At 37.3% G+C, this 23684-nt stretch overlaps 4 protein-coding genes across 6 annotated transcripts; 2 read left to right on the forward strand and 2 right to left on the reverse strand.

Annotated features, from left to right (window-relative positions):
* Nucleotides 1-218: 218 nt before the first annotated feature.
* Nucleotides 219-4933, reverse strand: LOC134641365 (post-GPI attachment to proteins factor 2-like). 2 transcript variants are annotated; one of them, XR_010095521.1, is made up of 6 exons: nt 4270-4933; nt 3902-4151; nt 3546-3652; nt 3336-3444; nt 2917-3184; nt 219-255 (listed from the first exon to the last, which is right to left on the reverse strand). XR_010095521.1 is itself a non-coding variant. In XM_063493754.1 (5 exons), exons 1-5 carry the CDS (start codon nt 4435-4437, stop codon nt 3054-3056), a joined length of 765 nt encoding a protein of 254 aa, XP_063349824.1. In that variant the 5' UTR covers nt 4438-4933; the 3' UTR covers nt 2520-3053. The 2 variants fall into 2 exon arrangements, 1 of the variants encoding a protein (XP_063349824.1); XM_063493754.1 differs by lacking the exon at nt 219-255 and having other exon boundaries at nt 2520-3184.
* A 354-nt stretch (nt 4934-5287) lies between these two features.
* On the forward strand, nt 5288-9176 carry chrna10a (cholinergic receptor, nicotinic, alpha 10a). 2 transcript variants are annotated; one of them, XM_063494166.1, is made up of 6 exons: nt 5290-5505; nt 5774-5899; nt 6524-6669; nt 6842-6996; nt 7506-8038; nt 8121-9176. In XM_063494166.1, the coding sequence occupies exons 3-6, from the start codon at nt 6667-6669 to the stop codon at nt 8819-8821; spliced, it is 1392 nt and encodes a 463-aa protein (XP_063350236.1). In that variant the 5' UTR covers nt 5290-5505; nt 5774-5899; nt 6524-6666; the 3' UTR covers nt 8822-9176. The 2 variants fall into 2 exon arrangements, with proteins under 2 accessions (XP_063350235.1, XP_063350236.1); XM_063494165.1 differs by lacking the exon at nt 5774-5899 and having other exon boundaries at nt 5288-5505.
* A 2512-nt stretch (nt 9177-11688) lies between these two features.
* Nucleotides 11689-12624, reverse strand: LOC134641270 (olfactory receptor 8G17-like). Its single transcript, XM_063493613.1, has one exon. The coding sequence runs from the start codon at nt 12622-12624 to the stop codon at nt 11689-11691; it is 936 nt and encodes a 311-aa protein (XP_063349683.1).
* A 6406-nt stretch (nt 12625-19030) lies between these two features.
* Nucleotides 19031-19966, forward strand: LOC134640677 (olfactory receptor 52B2-like). The gene has a single exon (XM_063492579.1). It carries the CDS (start codon nt 19031-19033, stop codon nt 19964-19966), a length of 936 nt encoding a protein of 311 aa, XP_063348649.1.
* The last annotated feature ends 3718 nt before the right edge of the window (nt 19967-23684 follow it).

Here is a 23684-nt window from a genome sequence, read left to right on the forward strand (position 1 = left end):
TAAAACAAAAACTCTGATTTTTTTTCAATCTCTGCTCTTTGTAGAGTTACACAGCTGAATTCAACAAGCTATAACCAGATTTTACGCAAGTCGTCATGGCTGATGGAGTCCATCCCAGCTACCATGAGATGAGAGGTGGGGTTCACCCTGGACAGGTCGTCAGTCTTGACAACAGCAAGGCCAAGGCGATGGCACTTTCCCCTGCTTAGATACATCCTCGTCCTGTGCATCTCAGATTGCTGGCTCATCTGTGTCCTATTGAATGAGACACCAATCCAGGTTTTGCTTGGCAGTTGCTCACAATTTTAAGCAAGTCAACATGCCAGCATTTTCAGCTGGATAAATGTAATCCTCCTCTCCACCACATGTGTTGTTTCAAAAGGAAGTCTACATCCCAGGATATTCACAGCAACAACACAACTAGATATGTGTTAGGACAGGTGTGGACATCTGCTGCTTCACTGTGAAAGGCTGGAATGGTGTGACCTCTGTCCAAAGGGTGTGTCGAGGTGGAAATCCAAGAAGTGCAATACGTTCCTGTGCTTGAATGCACACCAGCAAAGCTTGGCAGGACACCCCTTGAAGTAAAGCGGATCTAATGCCCCAAAACATGCTGCTCTGTTGAACTAAGATGCATTTAAAGAAGGTTTATGGCTTTTGCTGAGAAATTTTAAAAGTGTCCAAAAAAACTATTTGACTGTTACTAATCTGGTTATCAATTCAGAGTTATACTATAAAGGGAAACCTTGACTGTTTGATAGAGACCTCTATTTAAAAGAATAATGGTGCTTGAATTAAATATATATATATATACATATATATATATATATATATATATATATATATATATATATATATATATATATATTATTTGTTGTTACTTTTCTTACTCATTTTTTAGAATTCCTGTTATTAAACACATGTACAGACTTTGTAGAGTATATGTTGACTGCTTAGGCTAACACAGGGTCCTGTAGCTTTCCAGTAGAGTAAACCTGCACACTGAGGTATTTTCCAAGTCATGCCAATATATTATGGTGAATATCCTTAAGTTCAAGTGCAAATAAAAGAATTAATATTGGAGGAAATTACTGTCATCACATCATGGTTCATAGGTTTCAGTATTATATAGCTTTTGTTAAAATCTTTAATGACATGTTGACTATGACAAGATATTTACTGACTACTTCATCTTAAAACAGAAGAACAAAATAATAAACTTTTAGTGATGCACTTCACATACATTTGCCACATAATATTTGATTAATATTAATGATTGATAGATTGATTAATATTAGAAACTACACAAAATTAAGCTTCTTGCCAGTAACCTGAGGATCATTTGCATCATCTGGTTTAGATATATGGGTGAATTATAAGACACTTCAGAGCAGTGCAAATTCAATCATATTGCAAGATATATACAGAGGAAATATTTTGAGACTACCTTACAATCTTGGTGGTATAATACAAATGAACAGTAGCATATAATGATGTCTTAAGTCAACCATAAGTTGAAGTGCATATATATTTTAAGTTCTGTTAGAACGATGAAATAACCTTTACAGTGATTTGTTTATTAGGCACAGCACAGTTACATTTAAATTTTAACCAGACAAATTTATTTCCATGTGCAGGAATTCCTTTGTGCATACATGGAAAGTGTAAGGCCTTAGACTTCAGCCTACATAAACAGGGCAGGCATCAACAGATATGGTACTGATAACGGTATAACTAGTATAAAGAGATGCGCTGAAGTTGTGTAAAGGTAGTCAGGCTAAACCAACTTAAATTGTGCACCCTAAATTAAATTTGCCAGTTACATAGGTATTTTTAGCTGAACCTTCCTGGTATTGAGATGATATAATATAGGCTTGTGTACTGACATTATAGGCTGATCTTAACTTTGAGCTGTAACCTGCCAATTCAACCATCATCACAAAAATGTGAATCTATCCCTAACACAGTGTTAGCAAGACCTGAGTATTATAAGTTTCACAAATATAGGACTTTCTCAGGTAAGTTATTCACTCTATTGGATTATTTTACACAGTTCATTGATTGATTGATTGATTGATTGCTTTCTTAAATTTAGGTACTTTAATTTCATTTGATTTTATCATGTTTTTCCTAAAGCTGTTGATATGTCATGTCAATCTGGAGTATACTCTTTCATTTAAATCTGCGGATTTTAATTGGGGGATTTAATTTTGGTGCACAGCGAAGAGTTAGGTAATCAGGACACAATAGTGTGCACAGTTCCTCACATATTATTGAGGAAATCTGATTTGAAAAGTGTTAAATTAACATTTCAACTGCCAATATTGCAGAAGTATTTAAAGTTATGATTTACTGAACTTCATTATGTCTCTGTTTGTGTTTTAAAAGCCCGACTAGGAATGGGCATGGCAAACTAGCTAAGATTAAAAATACTCTGGCGTGTAATGTGGTTCATGTAATATACTTGCCCTTAAAAAAATAAACCATAAATAAATAACAACATAGAATAAAGTGCTTTGTCAACAGCAACCTGAATACTGCATTTTATTACATGAAAGTGAGTATCGGTGCCAATCTTTTTTGAGGACTCTAGATGGAGTGCAGTGTTTCTGAAGCTGGACACTAAGGCTTAGAATTCAGAATGCATCCATTTCCTATCTTTGAGTTTATATTTCAAAATAAAAGCCAAGCATACTTGAAGAACTATCACTTTACTTTGGCACATTTCTAATATGACCACAAATTTGCTGTGCAGTGTATAAAAGTTAAAATGTCACATTACATAACATCATGTAGGTTGGCGAAGGCATCCATGAATGAGACACTGAGGCAAAAAATGCACTTAAAGTTATCCTAATAACCCTACAGTAGCACATGTGCATATCTTATGTTCATTTGTCAGACATCATCACTCACTAAGGATTTGTGAGTGGTCATCATGGAAATATATGGAAAAGGCCTTCATCCCACTCTTCCTCTTCAGCAGGATCAAGGCTGCTGTCATCAGGTGGTTGGGGGGTGGTGCATGTAGTACCTAGTCCTTGACTTTCTAGTCAGAAGTCTTTATCCTCTGAAGATGAAATGACCATGACCTCCCGGCTCTTAAAGTCCCACACGGCTGTAAGATGGAAGGCCATATTGGAGAAAACAACTAGATACTCAAACAGGGCAAAAAATGTGTAACCTGATAAAAGAAGAAACAGAGTACAGAAAAAATATAATTTGGTCAGAATATTGTGAATATTTGCATTACTGTAAATATGATGATTGATGATTAATATTAATAAAGCAGCCCACAATCCTCACAGAAACATAAGGATGGGTTAAATACTCACTCCCTGATTCACAGTACATGTTGTGTTTCCAGTAAAAGAATCCGGCAAAAGCACAGAAGCATACATTGAGAAGTAAGAAACGCACTTTCCAGTGGTGAGACTTGGCATCCTGTGAGGGCACAACAAAGTAAACAAATACTGAAATTGACTGTAATTCTACAAATGATATGGCAGTTTTTAAGTTCTAGAGCCTCATTTGCTATTTCTTACCTCAGGACTTAAGGAATATTTCTTAATAGATTTCCATAAACGGCAGGTTATCAACATGTAGATAAGAGAACTTACAATGAACAGGACAAAACCTTCCTTATGCACAACTAAGGAGCAAAAACACAAAGAGAAAGGGAAATTTGATCAACAAATGGGAAGAACCTGTGATAATATGTTATTAAACTTTGCATAAATGCACCAACCACTGGTCATATTATACTTAGAACAACTGAAACTGCTTGTTTTTAATGTCCAAGAATAGGTAATAGTATTATCAGTATTATTATTATAGTATTTCACTATAGTTGTACAGACAAAGTCTGTACAAAAACACAAAATAAATTCAGAATACTCACAGTAAGTCTCAGTGGATGATACATATGTGAGCAACAAGAGTCCAAGGTTTTCAGATATAGAAAAGCCCAGGTTTAAACAGCTGAGTGAACTCTCTGGAAACCTGGTAGCAAAGCGAGCCTTGTAAAACTTGAAGTAGGTAAAAGCCACCAGTAACCTTGGTGCTGAGTGTAGTCCAATGCAGAATCGCCAAATGTGGCACTCAGGACTTAAGCTGATAGAGGCACTTATAGATGGCAGGTAATTAGGAACCTAAACACACACAATAAGAATTTTGTTTAGGTTAAAAATATATAATCAATACATAATAAGGTATTGCAACTACTACCACAGAACTATGAGCATAAGTAGGAAAAAACATGCACATTACCTGGCAGTGTGTACCAGTGGCATCTTCAAAATGAAAAACAGAGGATATGAAGACACAAGTGATGAGCCCGAGCAGGGGTAGGCACACAGTCGCCAGAACACAGGTGGCGAATGATACCCTAATAACCAGGGGTCTTTCATGCCCCAAAATATTTGAACTTTGTAGCATCTTAGATTGCGACAGCGGGAAAAGAAACAATCGTGCAAAGATGATCACATACGGGATATAACGCTCCTGGCATCTGTAGCTATGCTAGGTAAGAAGAAAATAGACTGGAGATGAGTAAACATGTCAAGTACATCCATAAGGTCAATATTTATCTTGAACCTCTCGGGCACATTTAAGATTTAAAACATTCGCGTGAATTTACTGAACATGTAATGGCTAAATCCATCCTACCTTCACCCTGTTTACTGTTTGCCAGTGGTCTCTCCCAACAATACCTACGCTGTAACAATACTATTTAAGTGATCATGCAGGGCGGTGGACGTGCATTTCTCTATCAGCTATCGTCGATCGCCTAAAACACTGCTCGGCTCATCCAGTCATTTTAAATTCCCGCATTTTAGGGGGTGTTTGTTTTGTTTCTTTGCACGACCTCAGATGAATGCTCCGATGAGATGATAACGGGCCTGCGGGTGTAGCATCCTTGTCGTGTAAAACGAGTAGGTGGAGACCACCAGCACCCGGAAGAGAAAGTCGAGGAGGACAGTGTTGTGATTGCTACAGCATATATATTTCGACATAATGCAAATTATGCATTATGTAATTATTATCTTTTTAAAAAAAGATAATTTAGCCTGAAGACAAGGAGCGAGAAATGTGTTATTATTTGTTTGTTAGTTGCCGGTAGCTCTCCGTGGTGCTGAATCACAGCAAACAGGGGGACGATTCTTATTATCATTAATTCGCCACCAAAACCCCATCAAAGATAATACACAACACCACCTTTAACTCGCCGTGTTTGTGCAGGGTGTACACGTGGTCGTATCAGCTGGATTCGTTCTGCCCCGCCCCTTCCCGAGCGCTTGTTGGGCTTGTTCAACACCGGATTACATCGCTGCTGACTTCCCCCATCGGTGTGCTTTTGTAAAGACTATTTTCGGCGAAGAAAACGTGTTTGGGGACAGAGCAGTTCAAATGGTTCTCGGATGGAGGGCATTTGCTTCAGCAAGATGAAACAATGGCGAATCCAGACTTTATTCCGCTGGCTGCTGTGTGTCGGTATTTTGCCGAGTAAGTTTACTTTCGTTTTATTTTCTGTTTACCTCGTATAATCTAAAACGATGTCGGTATGTCGATCAATTTTGCTTTCCTATTTAGGTTGGTTTTATATCATATGAAAGGGAACTATATTAAAACTGTCCTAGCAGAGAAGAGAGCTTTAGATAACATTTTTCTATAAAGTGTGGTTGGACGTGTGATCCCAGTCATCTGTATTTCATTGTATCTATTATATTTTATAGAACATCCTTTTCACCTCATATTTCCTCTCCCCCTCAAGCTGTTTCCCGGAATCCGCAAACTTGTTGCCAGCTGTTTGGGGATTTTGCTGTCATCATAATCCTGTAGACCTTCTTTGCATCCAGCTCAGAGGCTTTATTGAAACAGGACTCGAGGTTAACATCTGGTTAGTCCAAATCCATTGTTGACACTGGGAATAAATTTAGTGCTATAAACTACGTTTCCTGTTGAAAACTCTTCCTGCTCGTTTCCTGATTGATGAGTGATTATTTTAATTAGATTTCATTTTAATGCGTGAATAATGGCTTCGTGTGTTTGACGAATAATTCCCAACACTTTCCCCTTCAGGTTTAGGCTCATTTTGATTTGTTGTTTGTTCACTGGATTAAGCATTAAATCAACACATGTTGCACTCCATACAAAGTGCTTTAGCAGAGAAAGTCACTGTTGGCACATGTTGGCAGATGTGTTTGGTCTATTTCTAGAGCCTTATAGAAGGGAAATATAGATTGCCATTGCCCTTTGTTCCCTACCACCATCTGTTGTACCATACTTATTTTGTCTCACATGCCCCACATGTTTCTCCCTTTTCTTGCAACCCTCTAAATCCACAGCACTGCCTTTGCTGTGCATGTCACTGGCTTGAAAATCTAATGATCCGTGATCACACCAGCATGCCTTTAATAGCAAACACATATTTTTCTCAATTAAAATGGACATACATGAATACTGAAAGGCATCACATGTTTTGTGTTAACATAACTTTAAACTGTTTTGTTCCTTGCCCTAGCTTGTTGGTGTGCTCATGGAAGATATGCTCAGAAACTCCTAAAGGATTTGTTCACAAACTACACTAGCGCACTGAGGCCTGTAGAGGACACAAACACCATCCTGAATGTAACTCTACAGGTTACACTCTCCCAGATAATTGACATGGTAAACTCCCACAGTGCACATAACTGTATGAGTGAAATTGATCCATGCAGATACACATATATCTGTAATGCTGTTTTGTATTTTATTTTATTTTATTTTGTTTTATTTTTTATTTTTACGGTTTTAACTGTAATATTCCCCCTTTATGATCACCTTTCTCAATATTTTACAGGATGAGCGAAACCAAATTCTAACTGCATATTTATGGATACGGCAAGTGTGGTTTGATGCACACCTTAAATGGAATAAAGATGATTATGATGGCCTTGATACCATCCGCATACCGGGTAGTTATGTATGGAGACCTGATATAGTTCTCTATAACAGGTAGGTTGGATGGGCATAGAGTTCACAAATTCAATACTGTATCACAACATTTTGCCCAATATGAAATACACAAGCTAAACGTGCTTTGAAGCTGTCATTTGTAGGTGTCCAGGCCTATGCCGGCTGCTTCTTATAGTCCAATAATGCAGCATATACAACAGTCTAGGTAACTATAAAAACAAAAACATAAAATTTGAATTTTAGACAAGTGATTTAAAGAGCAAGAAAGTATTAGGTAAGTAGGTGTAAAGTAATTCCATATAGTGATGCCTCCCATGGTTTAAAAGTGTCATTGAAACTAAAGGATGCTGAAACATTAAACATAATCATGTTATATTATTGAAAAGCTATAAAAACAGACATGATCCTTAACTAGTGTACTTGTGCCTTTCCAGTTTGAAACTAATCAAAGCTGTTTTTGTAAAAGACCTATCCAAATTTTGCTCCTAGTATGAATTTACAGTGTTGTTGAACATTGTTTTTTCAGCAATGATTTCTTTGTTTTTTAGCGCAGATGATCATTTCACTGGTCCCATGGACACCAATGTGGTGATTCGACATGATGGACAGATAATGTGGGATTCTCCAGCAATCACTAAGAGCTCATGCAAAGTGGATGTGTCTTTCTTTCCCTTTGATGCTCAGCAATGCCGGTTCACCTACGGCTCCTGGACCTACAACGGTAACCAGCTTGACATCCTTAATGCAATGGAGAGCGCTGACCTGGCTGACCTGGTGGAAAATGTCGAGTGGGAGGTGCTTGGTATGCCAGCTAAGAAGAGCATTGTTCTTTATGGTTGCTGTGCTGACCCTTACCCAGATGTGACCTACACACTGAAACTTAAGAGGAAAGCATCCTTCTATGTCTTCAACCTGCTCATACCATGTGTGATGATCTCTTTTCTGGCACCACTTGGTTTCTACCTTCCTGCTGACTCTGGAGAGAAGGTGTCATTGGGTGTCACAGTGATGCTGGCACTCACTGTCTTTCAGTTATTGGTTGCAGAGATCATGCCCCCCTCTGAGAATGTACCACTAATTGGTAAGAATCAAATCCCAGTATGTTTGATAGTAATGTACTACAAATCTGTTCAGATATTTTCTCATCTCATTTCCTTCCACAGGAAAATATTACATTGCAACAATGACGATGATTACAGCCTCCACTGCTCTGACCATATTTGTCATGAACATACACCACTGTGGCCCTGATGCCAAGCCTGTTCCCAAATGGGCCAAGAAAGTCATTCTGCAGTACATGGCCAGAATGTGCTTTGTTTATGAAGTTGGGGAGAACTGCATGTCACCTCAGCCAGAGAAACAGGAGCCTCCTCCTGTACAGAACACCAACTGCACCATGAATGGTCAGGCGGGACCGGGCAGAGAGGACTGCATCTTCAGAATGGAGAGAGGACAAGAGATAGTGGGATCTATGCCCACAGAGGAAAAAGAAGACATGGATCAGATGTTGTCTCCTATAGGCTCAATAGGGAAGAACCCTACTAGCAACTACAGCTCTTGGAAGAATGGCATTTTTGCAAGCCTGGACTGTGGTGACTCAGGGGAGGGGAGGAGATGCAGGAAGGGAGGAGTGAGTGATGGAGAGAAAAAAGACAGAGAGATTTCCTGCAGCACCCAAAGCAATGAAACACAGCTCTTGCGTAACATAGAGTATATAGCCAACTGCCACAGAGATCAGAGGGCCACACAGAAAAGGACTGGAGAGTGGAAGAAGGTGGCCAAAGTTTTAGACCGCTTCTTCATGTGGATTTTTTTCATTATGGTGTTTTTCATGAGCCTTCTCATCATGGGCAAAACCATATAACTGCAGACCTTTTCAGAAGGTTTGGTGACAGCATGAAATGCCGTTAATAGCATAAAGATTATTCCAGGTTAGGACAGGAATCATCCAGTATTATCAGATTCTGTAAAAGTTTCTCATATTTCCAGGAATGTTTGAGATTTCACCTCCTATTACAAACCTTTTTGTGAGTAGAATTAAATCTTTGATAAAGTTGTTGTTTATGGACTTTCTCCCCTTGCTATGTGAAAGTTATTCCACTCACCCAAGAAGTGGGAAGTTCTTTTGTCAAATCTATATATTTTATGATAATGATATTTTTTTCAGTCGTTCACTTTTGAATTCTTCTTTTAATAAATAAAATACAGATTAATTTCTATACAGGAACTTTTATTTCCCCTTTATTTAAGGTGTTCATAAACTAATATCAACAAGCAACAAATAAATATTATCCACTGTTGCTTAAGAAATGTCTTATTGTTGCAGGAAAATTTAAAATGTCCACATCCCAGAAAAGAATCAATTAATTTACTGATACAAAATGAAATAGTGAAGTGATGAAATAAACACACAGATCATTTAAGCAGCAAAAACAGTTACTTGCAGTTTCTTTGAATACTTAATTAGCCACTTGAGACTGACTGTTGAAAAACACAACTTTTGAGCAGAAATAAACATGTTTTCGGCCTGGTTCACAAACCATTTAAGTCTCTATAGGAAAAATTCCCCTTCATAACAAATTTACAGGGTGATTTATTATATATTTGAATTATTTTTTAATTTTTTTATGGCTCACCCATTTAAAATGCACTGTGACTTATGCAAAAGGTATTAAAGTGTTAAAGATGCATTGCTCACTTAATGAGACTGGGTATCTGCACTAATTAGCAGGTATCTGTAATGCATGGTTAATTATAGATCTATGAATGAACCTAATGTTGTCACTTTTGTCTCCAAAAAGCCTAAATGGTAATGCCCATAATTTTCAAATAGAGGGCCCAAAATGGGACCTCATGAACCAGTGATGTGACAGTAATTTTTATATAGTGGTCATCATTGTCATGTCACAGAAAGAGGGTTTTTCATTCAAAACAGTCAGTACCTGAGGCTTTTTTGTGTGGAGCTTATATATTCTCCCTGTTCCTGGGTGAACAGCTTGCTCCCTCAGTCCAAAGACACACATGTTAGGTTGATTGCAGAGATTAAAATCAGCTGAATAGCCCTGTGATAGACTGGTGATGTGCCCAGGGTTTATCCCACCCCTCACTAAAATAGGCTCCAGCCCCCCTCCAACCCAAAATCTGACAAAGCACTTACTATAGTTCTGGTGGTGTCCTGAGAAAGTAAGGCCTCCAGTGAACCCTGAGAGGGTTTCAATGCTCTTTTAATGCTTCACATGGCTTGTTTGACTAATTTATAAATCCATGAAAATATAACAGCTGGTATGGGTATAAAATAATTATACTAGCACAAGACCCTTTGATAGAAATTGTGTTACCAGTTTCTCTAAAACATATAACATGTTTATGATGATGCCGCTGGTGTAACGCTTATGCATTAACCGTGAAATCTCATAGTTTGCAGCCATTATCTTAGCTCTTGGTATAATCCCTCATCTATATGTTTTAGAGAGGGATAGCCCTCTTTAATCTCGACCAGAAAGGAAAATAGTCTCAATGCTTAGTCAGCAGTACTCTGTTCTAAACTGTTAGGAAATGCACTACAATGCAATGTCACATTAACAGAAGTAGAGAAGAATTACAGTAAAATGTCATGGAAAAATAATCTGTCCTGGATAATCCAGGTGCATGTGGCATGCAGAAAGACAAGGAAAGTATTTTAGGGGGATTACAATGGTACTTTTTTTTTTTTTAAATTCAGAAATATATTTTTGGTAAAAAATATTTTCCTTCTATCTGATGGTCCTAATTCTGAAGGTGTGAAAGACAACTCCTTGCACACAATGATGCCAAACAATACAGAACAGTGTTGATAATGGATTAGAATGAAGAACTGAATCGATTAAGTTGATCCAAACAGCCATTCACCAAGGAAATATTTTGACAAATTTTTCATTTCTTATTATCTTTAGCCACACAGTAATCTTAGTTGGCTTTTATGAGTAAAATTAGTTAAAACTCTAAAAGCCTTTTGTTATTAATAGGATATAAAAAAAAAGCTTCAGAAGCTTCAGTTAGCGTTAGATGGAAAATAATAGTTGCAAGGGTGCATAATAAACAACTGAAAATATATTCCCTATTGGTATATGTACAATAAATACATTTTGTATCGTGATACTCTAAAACTTAAAGTAAAAAAAACATTACTAACTTTTTGAGCATAAGTTTTGGGTTGTAAGTTATTAACAATGACTACACAGAAAAACCCCACAAGCGTACTGAAAACAAAAGCATTACTCATCTTCAAATACATGCATAGTGATACTGATTATAAGGACATTTTTATTTATTTTATGCTCTGTCATAGATATTATTTTAATGGCTTTTCAGCAATCAATCAATAGAAGTGTGTAGGCCTGACCCCACTTAAAAAAATGGTTGGTAGAAAACATTTAGATTTTAATACATGGGTGGGAGGAAAATTAATGCGTCACTCATTCTGATGTCTTGTCATTTTATGCTGTTGTTATTGTTACTGAGCTGTTGAAAGACTTTTCAAAAGGAAAGTTAAAAAAAGTTAAAAAAAAAAGGTTAATCTAAAATAGGTACCTTTTAGTTGCAACCAGTGAAAACTTTTAATAATACATCTAGATTCAAGCCTCATTTTTTTTTATTTATTTTGTACTAATGTAAGGTGACCTTCAGGGTATTTAAAGGCGCCTATAAATAAAATGTATTATTATTAGTATTGTAAATTGAAGATTAAAAATATTAGGATGGAACCACTTTTCTTTTCAGTATTTCAGTAATTTTATGTCTTAATGATCTCATTTGCATTCCATAAATTATTGGATTCAAATTAGCAGGGACAACATGAAATAAAACATATGCAATTTTTCTTAAGTCTGGGTAATTTGGGAAACGATGCAATATAATTGTTAAAAATCCTGACCAGAGCATGATCAGATAAAGAACAAGGTGGCTTGCACATGTTTGCAGTGCTCTGTTATTTAAGTCTTTGTTTTTCTTAATCCAACAAATGAGAGCAATTCTAAAATAGGTGGCAGCTATGCTTCCAATTGAACTAGTAAACAGCAGCACAGTGAAAAAGAGTCCATAGATGTTGTTGATGGACACATCCTCACAAGAAAGCTTGAATAGTGATGGATTGTCACAATAAGCATTTTGTATAGTGGATCTGCAGCGGGACAGCCTCACAGTAAGACCTATTAATATAGACACAAGCACTACTGACACCCCCCAGGCAGCTGCGGAGAGCCCAACCACAGTTCTAGTTGTCATAATGGAACTATACCTTAAGGGGTGGCATATCGCCACATATCTATCAATTGCCATAATGATGAGGATCATATGTGAAGCTGATCCAAATGTGTGACTTTGAAAAGCCTGAACCACACACTGTTTGTAGGTGATAAACCGTTCGGTTGCCAAGATGTGAGCCATTAGCTGAGGCAGCAGGACTGTGTTACCTATGAGATCATTGACAGACAGGTTACAAAACAGAAAGTACATTGGCTGGTGCAAACTCTTCTGAGAAATGATAAGCAAAAGGACTCCAATGTTAGAAAAAAGTAGGGTGAAGTAAACAAAGAGCAGTAAGAAAAAGAGAGGATACGTTAACTCTGGAGAAATGTCAAAACCTTGGACCTCCAGAATATCGATTGAAACTGTTTTGTTTTTTTCCATTCTCTTTACTTAATGGGAAACCTAAAAGAAAAAACATTGACAATGAAACATAATAAGTGTCCCAGTATGTTAAAGCTGAATGAACATACTTATTACACTTTAAAAAAAAAAAAAAAAAATCAATAAAAATAAAATATGATTAAAAATGCTTCAGGATAACAAAAAAGAAAAACAAACACAAAATTAAATTAAATTACACTTTTAAAAACACATTACCTTCAATTGAAATATTCAGTAATCAAATTCTGTCTTGTTCTCTTGCATAAAAAACCCTTTTTCATTCATTTTCAAATATGGTGTGTAAAACAACAACAACTAAAATTGACACCAATAAACCATAACCATAAACTAAGGAAAGTACCAACATTTTAAAGTGAAAATGCAGATATTTGGAAAAAACAAAACAAAACAAAAAAATGCTCAACAAAACCTACAACAATGTGAAGTCACAGTGTTTTAAGCTGCTAGTGTTTTGTACCTTGGCTGTGGAGGAGGGAATCTAATCAGCAGCTACAGCTGAGTGACTTTTATCTTCAGGGTGTAACATTTGATATGAATTTACTGGCTTCTCCATTTCAGCTACAGTTCTATATTTATCAAGGGCTCGTTATAGATTCCCACATGAATTAATATGGAGTTTGATATTTAATTATTGTCTAGATGCAAGAATAAAAGCTAAAACTTTTCCTGCCATACCCTTCAAAAGAAGAAAAAAAAGTTAACAAGCACTTTTTAAATTATTAACAAGAATGAGGACCATAAATAGTGGTCAGTGTGTATTATCTGTAGAAATTGTACTCTTTCAACTTTTCACTTTATGTTTGTGACCTGCACTCCACCTGCAGTCCTTCCAGACACATGAAGAAAGCAATGGGATATGGAAACAATGTGGACTTCTCCTTCATGGATTTATCATTACCACCAAGTGCAACTAAGTGTTATAGACATATCTGCTGACACAGCTTAACACACTTAATCAAATTAAAAATTTTTTTTTTTAAGTTAGGCCTTATATTATATGGTGGTGCTGGACTTGCCACTGTTTTCCGGGACAGTTTCTCCTGCAGAGCTTTGGACTCTGAGACTTTCCCTTCCTTTGAGTCACAGTTTCTTAAGGTCGGTTCATCAAATATATTTTACTGTGTTTTAATCTGCCGCCCTCCGGGCCCCGCTGGTGTTTATATCCAGGATTTCACAGACTTTTTATCCTCCATTATTGAACTGGAAAAAGTCTTGATGATCGGCGATTTAAACCTGCACGTGGATGATCTTAGCTGTGGCATGGCCTCTGACTTGTTATCCATTACAGACTCTTTTAATTTTATTCAGCATGTCTCTGGTCCCACTCATGTTAAAGGCCACACCTTGGACCTCATGTTTTCTCTTTGCTTAGACATAACTAATCTCTGTGTTAAGGATGTACAAGTGAGTGACCATTCTTATGTTATTTTTAACCTTAGCTTCCCTCTGGAAACACCACCATCCAATCTCTTGTTCAATAAGTGGTTCATAAATCAGGATGTTGCCCTGAAGTTTTCTGATTTCTTGGATCCTCATGTGATCAGGGGCTGCACTGATGCTGATGTTGCTACGTTGTCAAGGAGGTGGAGTGGAGGGAGGCATGAAAGGACCCAAAATGCAGACACAAACATAGAGGCCAGGCTGAAACTCAAAATGGTGGCTTTAGTTTTTCCAGTGTTCAGCAATAAACTAAACTTGACAATACAAAATAAATTTGGCAGGGTTGGCAAACAGAACACACAAACATATATAAGGGAGGATGCAACACTGAACACAGGAAGACAGAGGACTTAAATACACACATGAGGTGATCAGGAGAAGTGGCAAGACATGGGGAAACAGCTGACACACATGAACATAACACAATGAACACAAGAACACAGGACCTCTTTCAAAATAAAACAGGAAACATAATGAAAAGCAGACCTGACGACATGAACTTAACAAAAGACATGCAGACATGAAACACATGACGGGCAAGGGAGACTTAACACAGGGGTTGAAAACATAAGGGGAAACTAATAAGCAAATGAACATAGAAAACCTAATGAGCTTAAACATACACTATAAACATCAAAATAAATTAAAACTCAAAACGCTGGGTCAAAAGACCCTGGATCGTGACAGTGGTACCTTTAAAAACTGTCATTGCTGCCCCAAAAAGAGCTCATCCGTTGATAAATGATGACATTAGGAAAGTCAAAAGACTCTGTAGGAAAGCAGAATGCCTTTGGAAATCAACTAAACTTGAAGTTCACAGGCTCCACCTTAGGGAACTTTGGGTTTCCCAGCACGAAACCATTAAATCAGCTAGATCAGGATATTTTTCTCAGTTGATCTCATCAAACAAGAGAAATTCCAAAGTACTGTTCAAAACCATAAACTCTATTGTTTCCTCCGTGGACCACCCAGTACCCGTGTCCTCTATATGTGAGAGTGATGACTTTCTAAACTTCTTTGTAGATAAAGTTAATAATGTCTGCATGAGCATTGGTTCTTCAATACCGCCTGTTTGTGTCTCTGGTCCACCCCCCCTCCCCTCATTTACTGTAAGTGTTTAACCCCTTGACCATACATGACCTTTCACTTCTGCTGGATAAAATGAAAATCACCAGTTGTCCAAATGACATTCTACCTGCTGTGCTGTTTAAAAATGCTCTCTCTGTCATATCTCCAAACTGCGAACTTTTTTGTCTAAATCTGAGTTAGAAATGATTATTCATGCTTTTATTTCTTCTCGCTTAGATTACTGTAACAATCTTTTTCTTTTTTTGAGCAAAAAGAACCTTGACCGTCTCCTGCCTATATTTCTGATCTCTTAGAGCCTCACACTCCCTCTCGCAGCCTGAGAACATCTAATCAAAGGCTGTTGGTAGTTTGTCAAAACATCAGAAATAAGAGTTTGAGTGAAAGTGAAAAAACAAACAAAAACACAAAACAATGTATGCTCAAAAGTTATTCTAAATGTTGAGACAGGTGTTGTTTCTGTTGGGATTCTAAAAATTTGTGAAATTTGTGGCATAGAAATGGTAGCACTGTTGTTTGATAATATGCAGAGTGATGGTTATAAAGTCTAAAAGCTGCTGGGAGGAAGGACCTGCTATTAAGCTCCCTTGTGCACCTATGATTTATTTAGTTTTGACTGAATTACATACAAGAAAAAAAGAGCCCTGTGGCAAGCTGGAGTCCAGGATTTACCCTGCCTCTTTCCATGTATTTCCATGAGTTTCCATGTATTTCAATGAGTGCTCTATAAAGGGATAAGCACATGTAAAAATAAATAAATAAATATTTTCAGTATTTCACATCTACACTAACATCTGAAAATGAACCAGGGACTTTCACTGGGGCAATTTCAAATTCCCCAAATGTGAGTATGTTTATGTTCCAATGAACCATGTCATCAGATATGTCAACCATTCAAATAAACAATCAAGCAGAAAAATACCTTAACCTTACATAGAAAGGCCCGAGACAGTAAACTCAACTCATGCCTTTTTCTGTGGAAAAGTACTAAAAAAGGGCAAATAATGTAATAAGTGGGTCAAATGAATTATCAAAGCAGCTCAAGGGTTCATCATGTCCAATTCCCAGGGGAAGATGATTAGTCCTAATGTCCTTACTGCCCTTTTGTGTGAGTTAAAATTGTCCTTGTTCCCCATTGCCTGCTGTGATCACTTCAGAGCTCTGTTTCAATTAGTATTCTTTCATACTTTCTGGAAAGGCCGAACATTGTAATCATTAAACATGGTTTTTTGTCTTTCTGCATTTTCTGTAAAACATTTTACTTCAATATTAATAAATTACTATGTCAGAAGGAACTGTTGTTCCTACAGTGCAAATGAATGTATATAAAATATAATAAATTATTATAATAATTTATATATTTATGAAAAAAATAATAAACAGTGTTATAGTACCCAAGGTGTAAAAATAATTTACTTCATTTCACAGTTCATGATTAAAGTTTAAAAAAATCAAATGTTCACACATTATTATATTAAATGTAACTCCACTTAACAACATCTGAGTCACACACACCTCCCAGGAGTATTATTAAAAAACAATCCTCATTAGCAAGTAAAACAGTATATCATTCTAGACTAGAGGTTTACCATTTGTCCAGGGATTAATTAAAATGTGAGACAGTTAATAACACATCAATTAATCAAACTTCTAAGGGGCTCATTAAAAATGTGTTTTGACAAAGTAATCAGGCATTTGGCTGATGTAATTCTGCCCAGTTAAAGTGGTTCCAGTTACATAATAGTTTTATAAAAGTTTAATTACAGCTCTTTATTTTAAGAGCTGAAATTATATATAAGCTGAATAAAAATATATTTTATTATTTCTGTGGCAATACTTTATGGTATAAGGTATTGTTATGCTAATGCAGCAATTATGTTATAAAACAGTTATAACAGTATATAAAAGAAATACTTTTAAAGTATTATTTGTAGCACTATATACCAACATATCTTTACTAATAATATATATATAAAACTTTATTGTTTGCCATTTGTATCTATCTATCTATCTATCTATCTATCTATCTATCTATACACACACACACACACACACACACATATATGTGTATATATATATATATATATATATATATATATATATATATATATATACATATATATATATATATATATATATATATATATATATATATATATATATATATATATATATATATATATATATATATATATATATACATATATATATATATATATATATATATATATAAGACTTTATTGTTTGCCATTTGTAAAATTCAAACAATATGATAGAATTACTATTTTTGAAACATCTTTGAAAAGCAATAAGCAATAAGAAGCCACATTTGAATATTTGGTACCATCACCTTATTTAAGGAAATCTAACATCAGTAAAAACTGAAAGAAACTTTCTAACCCATCTCACCTTTAACTGAAAGGTAAAGGTGCGCCATCTGCACCATCGAGAGCATCCTGACCAACTGTATAGCAGTCTAGTATAGGAGCTGCTTTGCCTCGGACCAGAAGGCATTGCAGAGGGTCGTGAAAACCGCCCAGCGCATTGCCGGAGCACCACTTCCTGCCATAAATGACATCTACAGGAAGCGGTGTCTGAAAAGGGCTGGGAAAATCATCAACGACTCTTCACCCTCCTGCCCTAAGGGAGGCGCTACAGGAGCCTCCGGACTAAGACCACCAGGTACCGGAACAGCTTCTTCCCTACAGCTGTCAGACTGCTGAACTCTGCCTCCTGACACCTGACCCACATTAAACTCATGGACTGATCACACACACACCCACAACCACCTATAACTGAACACACACACAATGCACAAAAACAAACAAATGACCAACTGTACCCTCATACACACAATAATAACATGGACTGAACCACCACTCACAACCACTAGCACTTTATATAACCTCTGAAGGAATTAGCAACATATCTCACTGATCTAAACTGCACTACTGTATAATTCTGTACAATAATTATTATAGTTCAACAACTGTTTATAACTTGTATAGTTCATATTTCTATACAGTTTCATATTTATATCCTGTTCATAGCCTGTTCATAGCTTGTACACTCACTACAGCCTGTACATACTTATAGTTATAGCATATTTATAACATACCTTCATACCATGTACATAATAGACCCTCATAATTTTTTAAGACCATAATTTTGTACCCTCATACCTATAATAGACACATTTTTGTAATATGTCTATATATCTATTTCATTACTAATATATATTTTGTAATATATCTGTATTATTGCTAAGCACTTTCTGGATGGATGCAAACTGCATTTTGTTGCCTTGTACTTGTGACATGTGCAATGACAATAAAGTTGAATTCTATTCTATTCTATACTGCTGTGATAAAAGGCACTGGCTATCATAGAGTCTCATATACATAACTGGAACAAACAGACTGTTTTGTGTCGGAAACATTTTAGTTTATTCCTTATGTTTCCTACATTTAGCCTGTAGTTTACTGGTGGTTATTTTAATAGTAATGCCCTTAACATTAGTTTATTTAGCTAAATTAAGTAAAACTTTTAGTACTTGATTTGGATACTGAATACAAACTTAACAAAAAGATTTTTGTTATTCTATTTTTGTAAATCCATGGATAATCCCAGAAGTATACATGTCACGGGGTGACGTATACATGTTCTGGTCAAGGTGACTTTAATAAAGCAAGAGAAGCACAACAGTTTGGAGCACTTCAGGCAACATTACATTTGAAAAATGGCATGATTGATTTCTGTAAATATTGACTTAATTTTAATAATAATGTGAAAATATTTTAGTAACAATGTTTAGTAATGTAAATTCACAGTTGTCTTTTTCTAACTTCTTAAGTTTAAAATGGAAAACCAGTCCTTTGAATTTAGTTCCGAGTTAACCCTTGATCCATTTGTTATCCCACCTGGAGGAAAGTATCCTGTATTTTTTCTTGGCATTTCAATTTGCATTTTTGGAATTTCCTGCAACCTGACCTTGTTGGCTTTAATCATATTGAACAGAAACCTTCACAAACCCATGTATTTCATCCTATTTAGTCTTCCACTCAATGATCTCATAGGACTATCTGCAATGTTACCAAAAGTACTTTCAGATATTGTTACAGAGACACACAAAATACACTATCTTCTCTGTGTTTTACAGGCATTCCTGCTCCACATGTATGGTGGTGGCGTTTTGTTTATTCTTGCAGCAATGTCCTTTGACCGTTATGTTGCTATTTGCATGCCCTTACGCTATAGCTCTGTCATGATACCAAGAGTTATTAGTTGTATCATTGCACTAGTTTGGGGCCTCGACTTTGTCTTGATTGTATCACTGTTCTCTTTGCAGGCAAGACTTCCCAGGTGCAAATATGTTGTTATGAATGTGTTTTGTGATAACCCATCTCTCCTGAAGCTGACGTGTGGAAACACAACAGTCAATAATATTATAGGGCTGTTTAACACTGCTGTTATACAAGTTGTAAGCGTATCCATTCAGGCGTATTCCTATGTTAAAATTCTCATCGCATGTGTGGTTACAAGGAAATCAGAAACAAAGGCAAAAGCTGTCAACACGTGTGTCGCACAGTTAGTTATACTGTTCATATTTGAGGTTGTGGCAACATTCACGATATTATCTCACAGATTCCAAAATGTTTCGGTTGACATGCAAAAGATCATGGGCATGCTCATATTTACTGTACCTCCACTTCTGAATCCAATCGTATATGGGTTGTATACAAACGAAATACGAAGCACTCTCCTGAGAGTCTTAAAAAATAGAGTATCTATGTGAATATTTGCTTATTGTTAATCAAATCATAAAATTCTTCTTTGAGCTGCAATAAAAATTAAAACACTGCGTCATCTGATCAGCACTTTGAAAACTGTAAGAGCTACACATGAAGAAGTAATGTAAAATAATGACACACACATGAACAGACACATAAGCCATCTGCATCACTGTGGAAAAATCTGCAGTTTCCTGTATTACAGGAAATATTATTGTGGATTTTTTGTGTCTGACATTTTTGCTAATGTAGTTTGACTCAATAACACTTATAAGATGTAGCGATTCTTAAAATATAGAGATAAACATTCATCCCACTTAAAATGAATGATTGTTGACTACATCGTACTGCAGTTATAAAAACTTGTTGTTACTTTTATCCTGATCTTTTTCTTTTGGTTTTGTGATTCGTTTTGTGATGTCAATATATTAACAATATACTGCACATGCTCAATACATCAAAGTACATTTTTCTGATCATCTTTATTATAAATGATAATATATTTAGATTCTATTTTTATACAGTTTTTTGAATTACAGAAAATATACTCATGATCCATAAGAAAAATGGAGAAAAGATGGGAGATATTTGTGTTGTGGTTTATGTCATGGCCCGTCGGAGTGGCTAGGGATTTTCCAGTGCTTCTGGTGTCCACCCTCAGAGGTTCTGGTGTGTCACCTGTATCTCATTCATGAGCAATCAGCAGGAGGGTTATTTTGGCCAGCACTGCCTCCCACTCATCCTGCTACCTCTTAGTGATAACTAGGCCTCCCTTATGGTTAGCTTCATCCCAGTTTTCTTCATGTGCAACTTTGTTTCTATGCGCTTCAGCTCCTGGTCGCAGTCTCCCAGATCGACCCTCTGTTGCCATTCTTTTTCCAGCGCTGGTACTGCTTGCTTTCCTCACCTGCAAACTGCTCTCAGAATCCATAACCTTGCTTACCTGCATGCCCTCCTGCCCAGCGTGCCTTTACTAGACCCTCTGGAGAATCTGGAAAACTGACTTTCCACCGTTGTCAGTGTTCATGCCCTGCTCTGGACACTCCCACAGGTACCCTCCCCAAAGGGTCTCAGTTTTGGCCTGCAAAACTCCCTTCAGTCAGTACTCATCTCCAGCTTTCCTCTATCACCTTACCAGTCCAGTAATCTTCCTCTCCTCTGTTTCAGAGTTCTCGTTCCGCTCGCATTCTCCGTGACTTCTTCTCAGTGACTCCTCGTGATGACCTGTTCTCTGCTGGTGTCTCCTCATGTGTATTCATGTTTAGCCAGATTCCACTCTCGCTGTGTAAATAAAGACTTGTGAAAAGTTAAGTGGGTTATTGAGTCTGCTTTTGGGTCTGCATCTTGCTTGAACCTCTGGTTCATGACAGTTTATAAATATATACACATGAAGTTGTTTAGTCACAAAACTAAATAAATAAAAGAGCATCTAACCCCATCGCCTTACCCTTAACCAAATCTCTATGCAGAATTTGTAAGGGAGGGATATTACTTTTGGTTGTGTAATTTTTTTGATTTTCATTTATAATCTGCTTGTACTCTGAGTCCAGTATCATTTTAGAATGCTTTGGTCTCTTACAAGTAAACAGTCTGTATACAATCTCAAAAACTTCATCTCTTTTTAACATGTCTTACAACTATTTGTAAACAAGGACCATCAGGTAAAGCTCATCAAAGTTGGTCAGTAGACAGACTGATTGGTTCCCAGATTGCCTTTATGTTAAACTCTGTTGGAAGTGGTGCGAGAGAAAGAGCACAATCCTTACATAATTATTTAGTAATCTTTCATTTTTAAGGATTCAAGTCAACCATAAAACACTTGTAAAGTATCTAAATCCCCATGTTAAGAAAAGACCTGACATAGTGTATCGGAATATAGCTTAGACTGACTTCAACAAGTTATATCACTAAAACATAGAATCAGAAGGCATATTAGTCACTATCAAGTATACTGAGGTTGTGCACTGCACTGGTATTCTGCAGAGGTCTAAGCCTTTGCAGTATTAAAAGTAGATATGGATACAGCCTATAGATTGAGAAGCACAGTTGATAAATCAGGGGTGTCCAACTCCAGGCCTCAAGGGCTGGTGTCCTGCAGGTTTTAGATATCACACTGGGTCAACACACCTGAATCATATGATTAGTTCATTACCAGGCCTCTGGAGAACTTCAAGACATGTTGAGGAGGTAATTTAGCCATTTAAATCAGCAGTGTTGGATCAAGGACACATCTAAAACCTGCAGGACACTGGCCCTTGAGGCCTGGAGTTGGACACCCCTGTCATAAATGAAAGTGAAGAAAAGTCAGGGGCCCAGGCAATAGAAATTACAGAGATGAGAAGGGATAGGAAACAATGCAGAAGACTATGGCCCTTCACAGGAGGCATCACCAGCAAGTCAAGGAAGTTGCTGATGTCAATAAATCCTCTCCATGTCCAGGGGCTGGTTTAGCAGACAACACAGAAATTCTTTGTGATCTTATGGCAGAAAAGGCCCTAATTATTGGAGAAATAGAGGCAGGTAGAGACAGTGCAGGTTGTGCAAAGATAGCCAGCTCATAGTTTCATGATGTTAGATCACATACCTTGGGCATGACTGGGACAGGAAAAGAGACATCTGTGCCTAATTTGACTTAGAAGTACTCTCAACATGCACCAGCAAAAGGTGGCTGAGAACAGCAGAGCTAAAAATCCTGGGACTTCAAATTCCAGGTTGCCAAGATATAAGATGCTGGTCATGAAAGTCAATCTCAGCTCATTGAAGCTTGAAGGTGCATATATAAGTGATCACATTTGAAACAATATTTGGCAACCCCTCCTTTAGTTTTACAATCAAAGGAGGATAAAGCATGCCAAAATTATTAAATGAGGTATACTTCAAAGACTTTTTCAGAATAAAAGTAAAATTTTACATATCTACTTCTTGGGGCGATCGTGGCTCAAGAGTTGGGAGTTTGCCTTGCTAATCGGAAAGTTGCCGGTTCGAGCCCCGGCTTGGACAGTCTCGGTCGTTGTGTCCTTGGGCAAGACACTTCACCTGTTGCCTACTGGTGGTGGTCAGAGGGCCCGGTGGCGCCAGTGTTCGGCAGCCTCGCCTCTGTCAGTGCGCCCCAGGGTGGCTGTGGCTACAATGTAGCTTGCCATCACCAGTGTGTGAATGTATGTGTGAATGGGTGGATGACTGAATGTGTAAAGTGCTTTGGGGTCCTTAGGGACTAGTAAAGTGCTATACAAATACAGGCCATTTGTCACGAGCTGCTTAGAGGATCCACTCGCAGGACTCCTGGGTAGCGTTCACACAGAGATAGTTTATTACAAATCTTCACCGAGTGTATGTATAGACAGTGCGGGGTTAGTGCTATATACAAGACGTGAGGGGCAGGGGTCCAGGGCTCCAGGAAAAACGGGGAAACCACACTCGCGCTCCAAACAGCCTCTCTCCTCTCCACTAGCGAGCTGTCACTCCTTCCACACACCACACGGGGAAACACGGGAACGGGTCCGGGGAATCTAGGAACAAAGGAACACGTTAAGTCTCAGAGACAGAGGCACGGGAAACTTGAGCTGGGTGTGTACTGACAGAAGCCTTCACAACAATCCAGCGCTGAACAGCTGATCTCCTCCTTCTGATATACCAGCTGGTCTGATGAGGCCCAGGTGTGCACAATCCGAGAAGGTGTGGACCAAGGGCGTGAACCCGCCATGAGTTCCGCCCCGGCAAAAC

Source organism: Pelmatolapia mariae, linkage group LG14 (assembly GCF_036321145.2).
Source record: "Pelmatolapia mariae isolate MD_Pm_ZW linkage group LG14, Pm_UMD_F_2, whole genome shotgun sequence".
Taxonomy (NCBI): domain Eukaryota; kingdom Metazoa; phylum Chordata; class Actinopteri; order Cichliformes; family Cichlidae; genus Pelmatolapia; species Pelmatolapia mariae.

Coding starts and splice junctions, on each gene's coding strand:
- chrna10a (XM_063494165.1), top strand. CDS start 5,421: ATGGAGGGCATTTGCTTCAGCAAGATGAAACAATGGCGAATCCAGACT. Junction 6,670..6,841: donor TCTCCCAGATAATTGACATG/GTAAACTCCCAC, acceptor AATATTTTACAG/GATGAGCGAAACCAAATTCT. Junction 8,039..8,120: donor TGAGAATGTACCACTAATTG/GTAAGAATCAAA, acceptor TTCCTTCCACAG/GAAAATATTACATTGCAACA.
- LOC134640677 (XM_063492579.1), top strand. CDS start 19,031: ATGGAAAACCAGTCCTTTGAATTTAGTTCCGAGTTAACCCTTGATCCA.
- LOC134641270 (XM_063493613.1), bottom strand. CDS start 12,624: ATGGAAAAAAACAAAACAGTTTCAATCGATATTCTGGAGGTCCAAGGT.
- LOC134641365 (XM_063493754.1), bottom strand. CDS start 4,437: ATGCTACAAAGTTCAAATATTTTGGGGCATGAAAGACCCCTGGTTATT. Junction 3,653..3,901: donor ATCATCCACTGAGACTTACT/GTGAGTATTCTG, acceptor TTTGCTCCTTAG/TTGTGCATAAGGAAGGTTTT. Junction 3,185..3,335: donor CATGTACTGTGAATCAGGGA/GTGAGTATTTAA, acceptor TTCTTTTATCAG/GTTACACATTTTTTGCCCTG.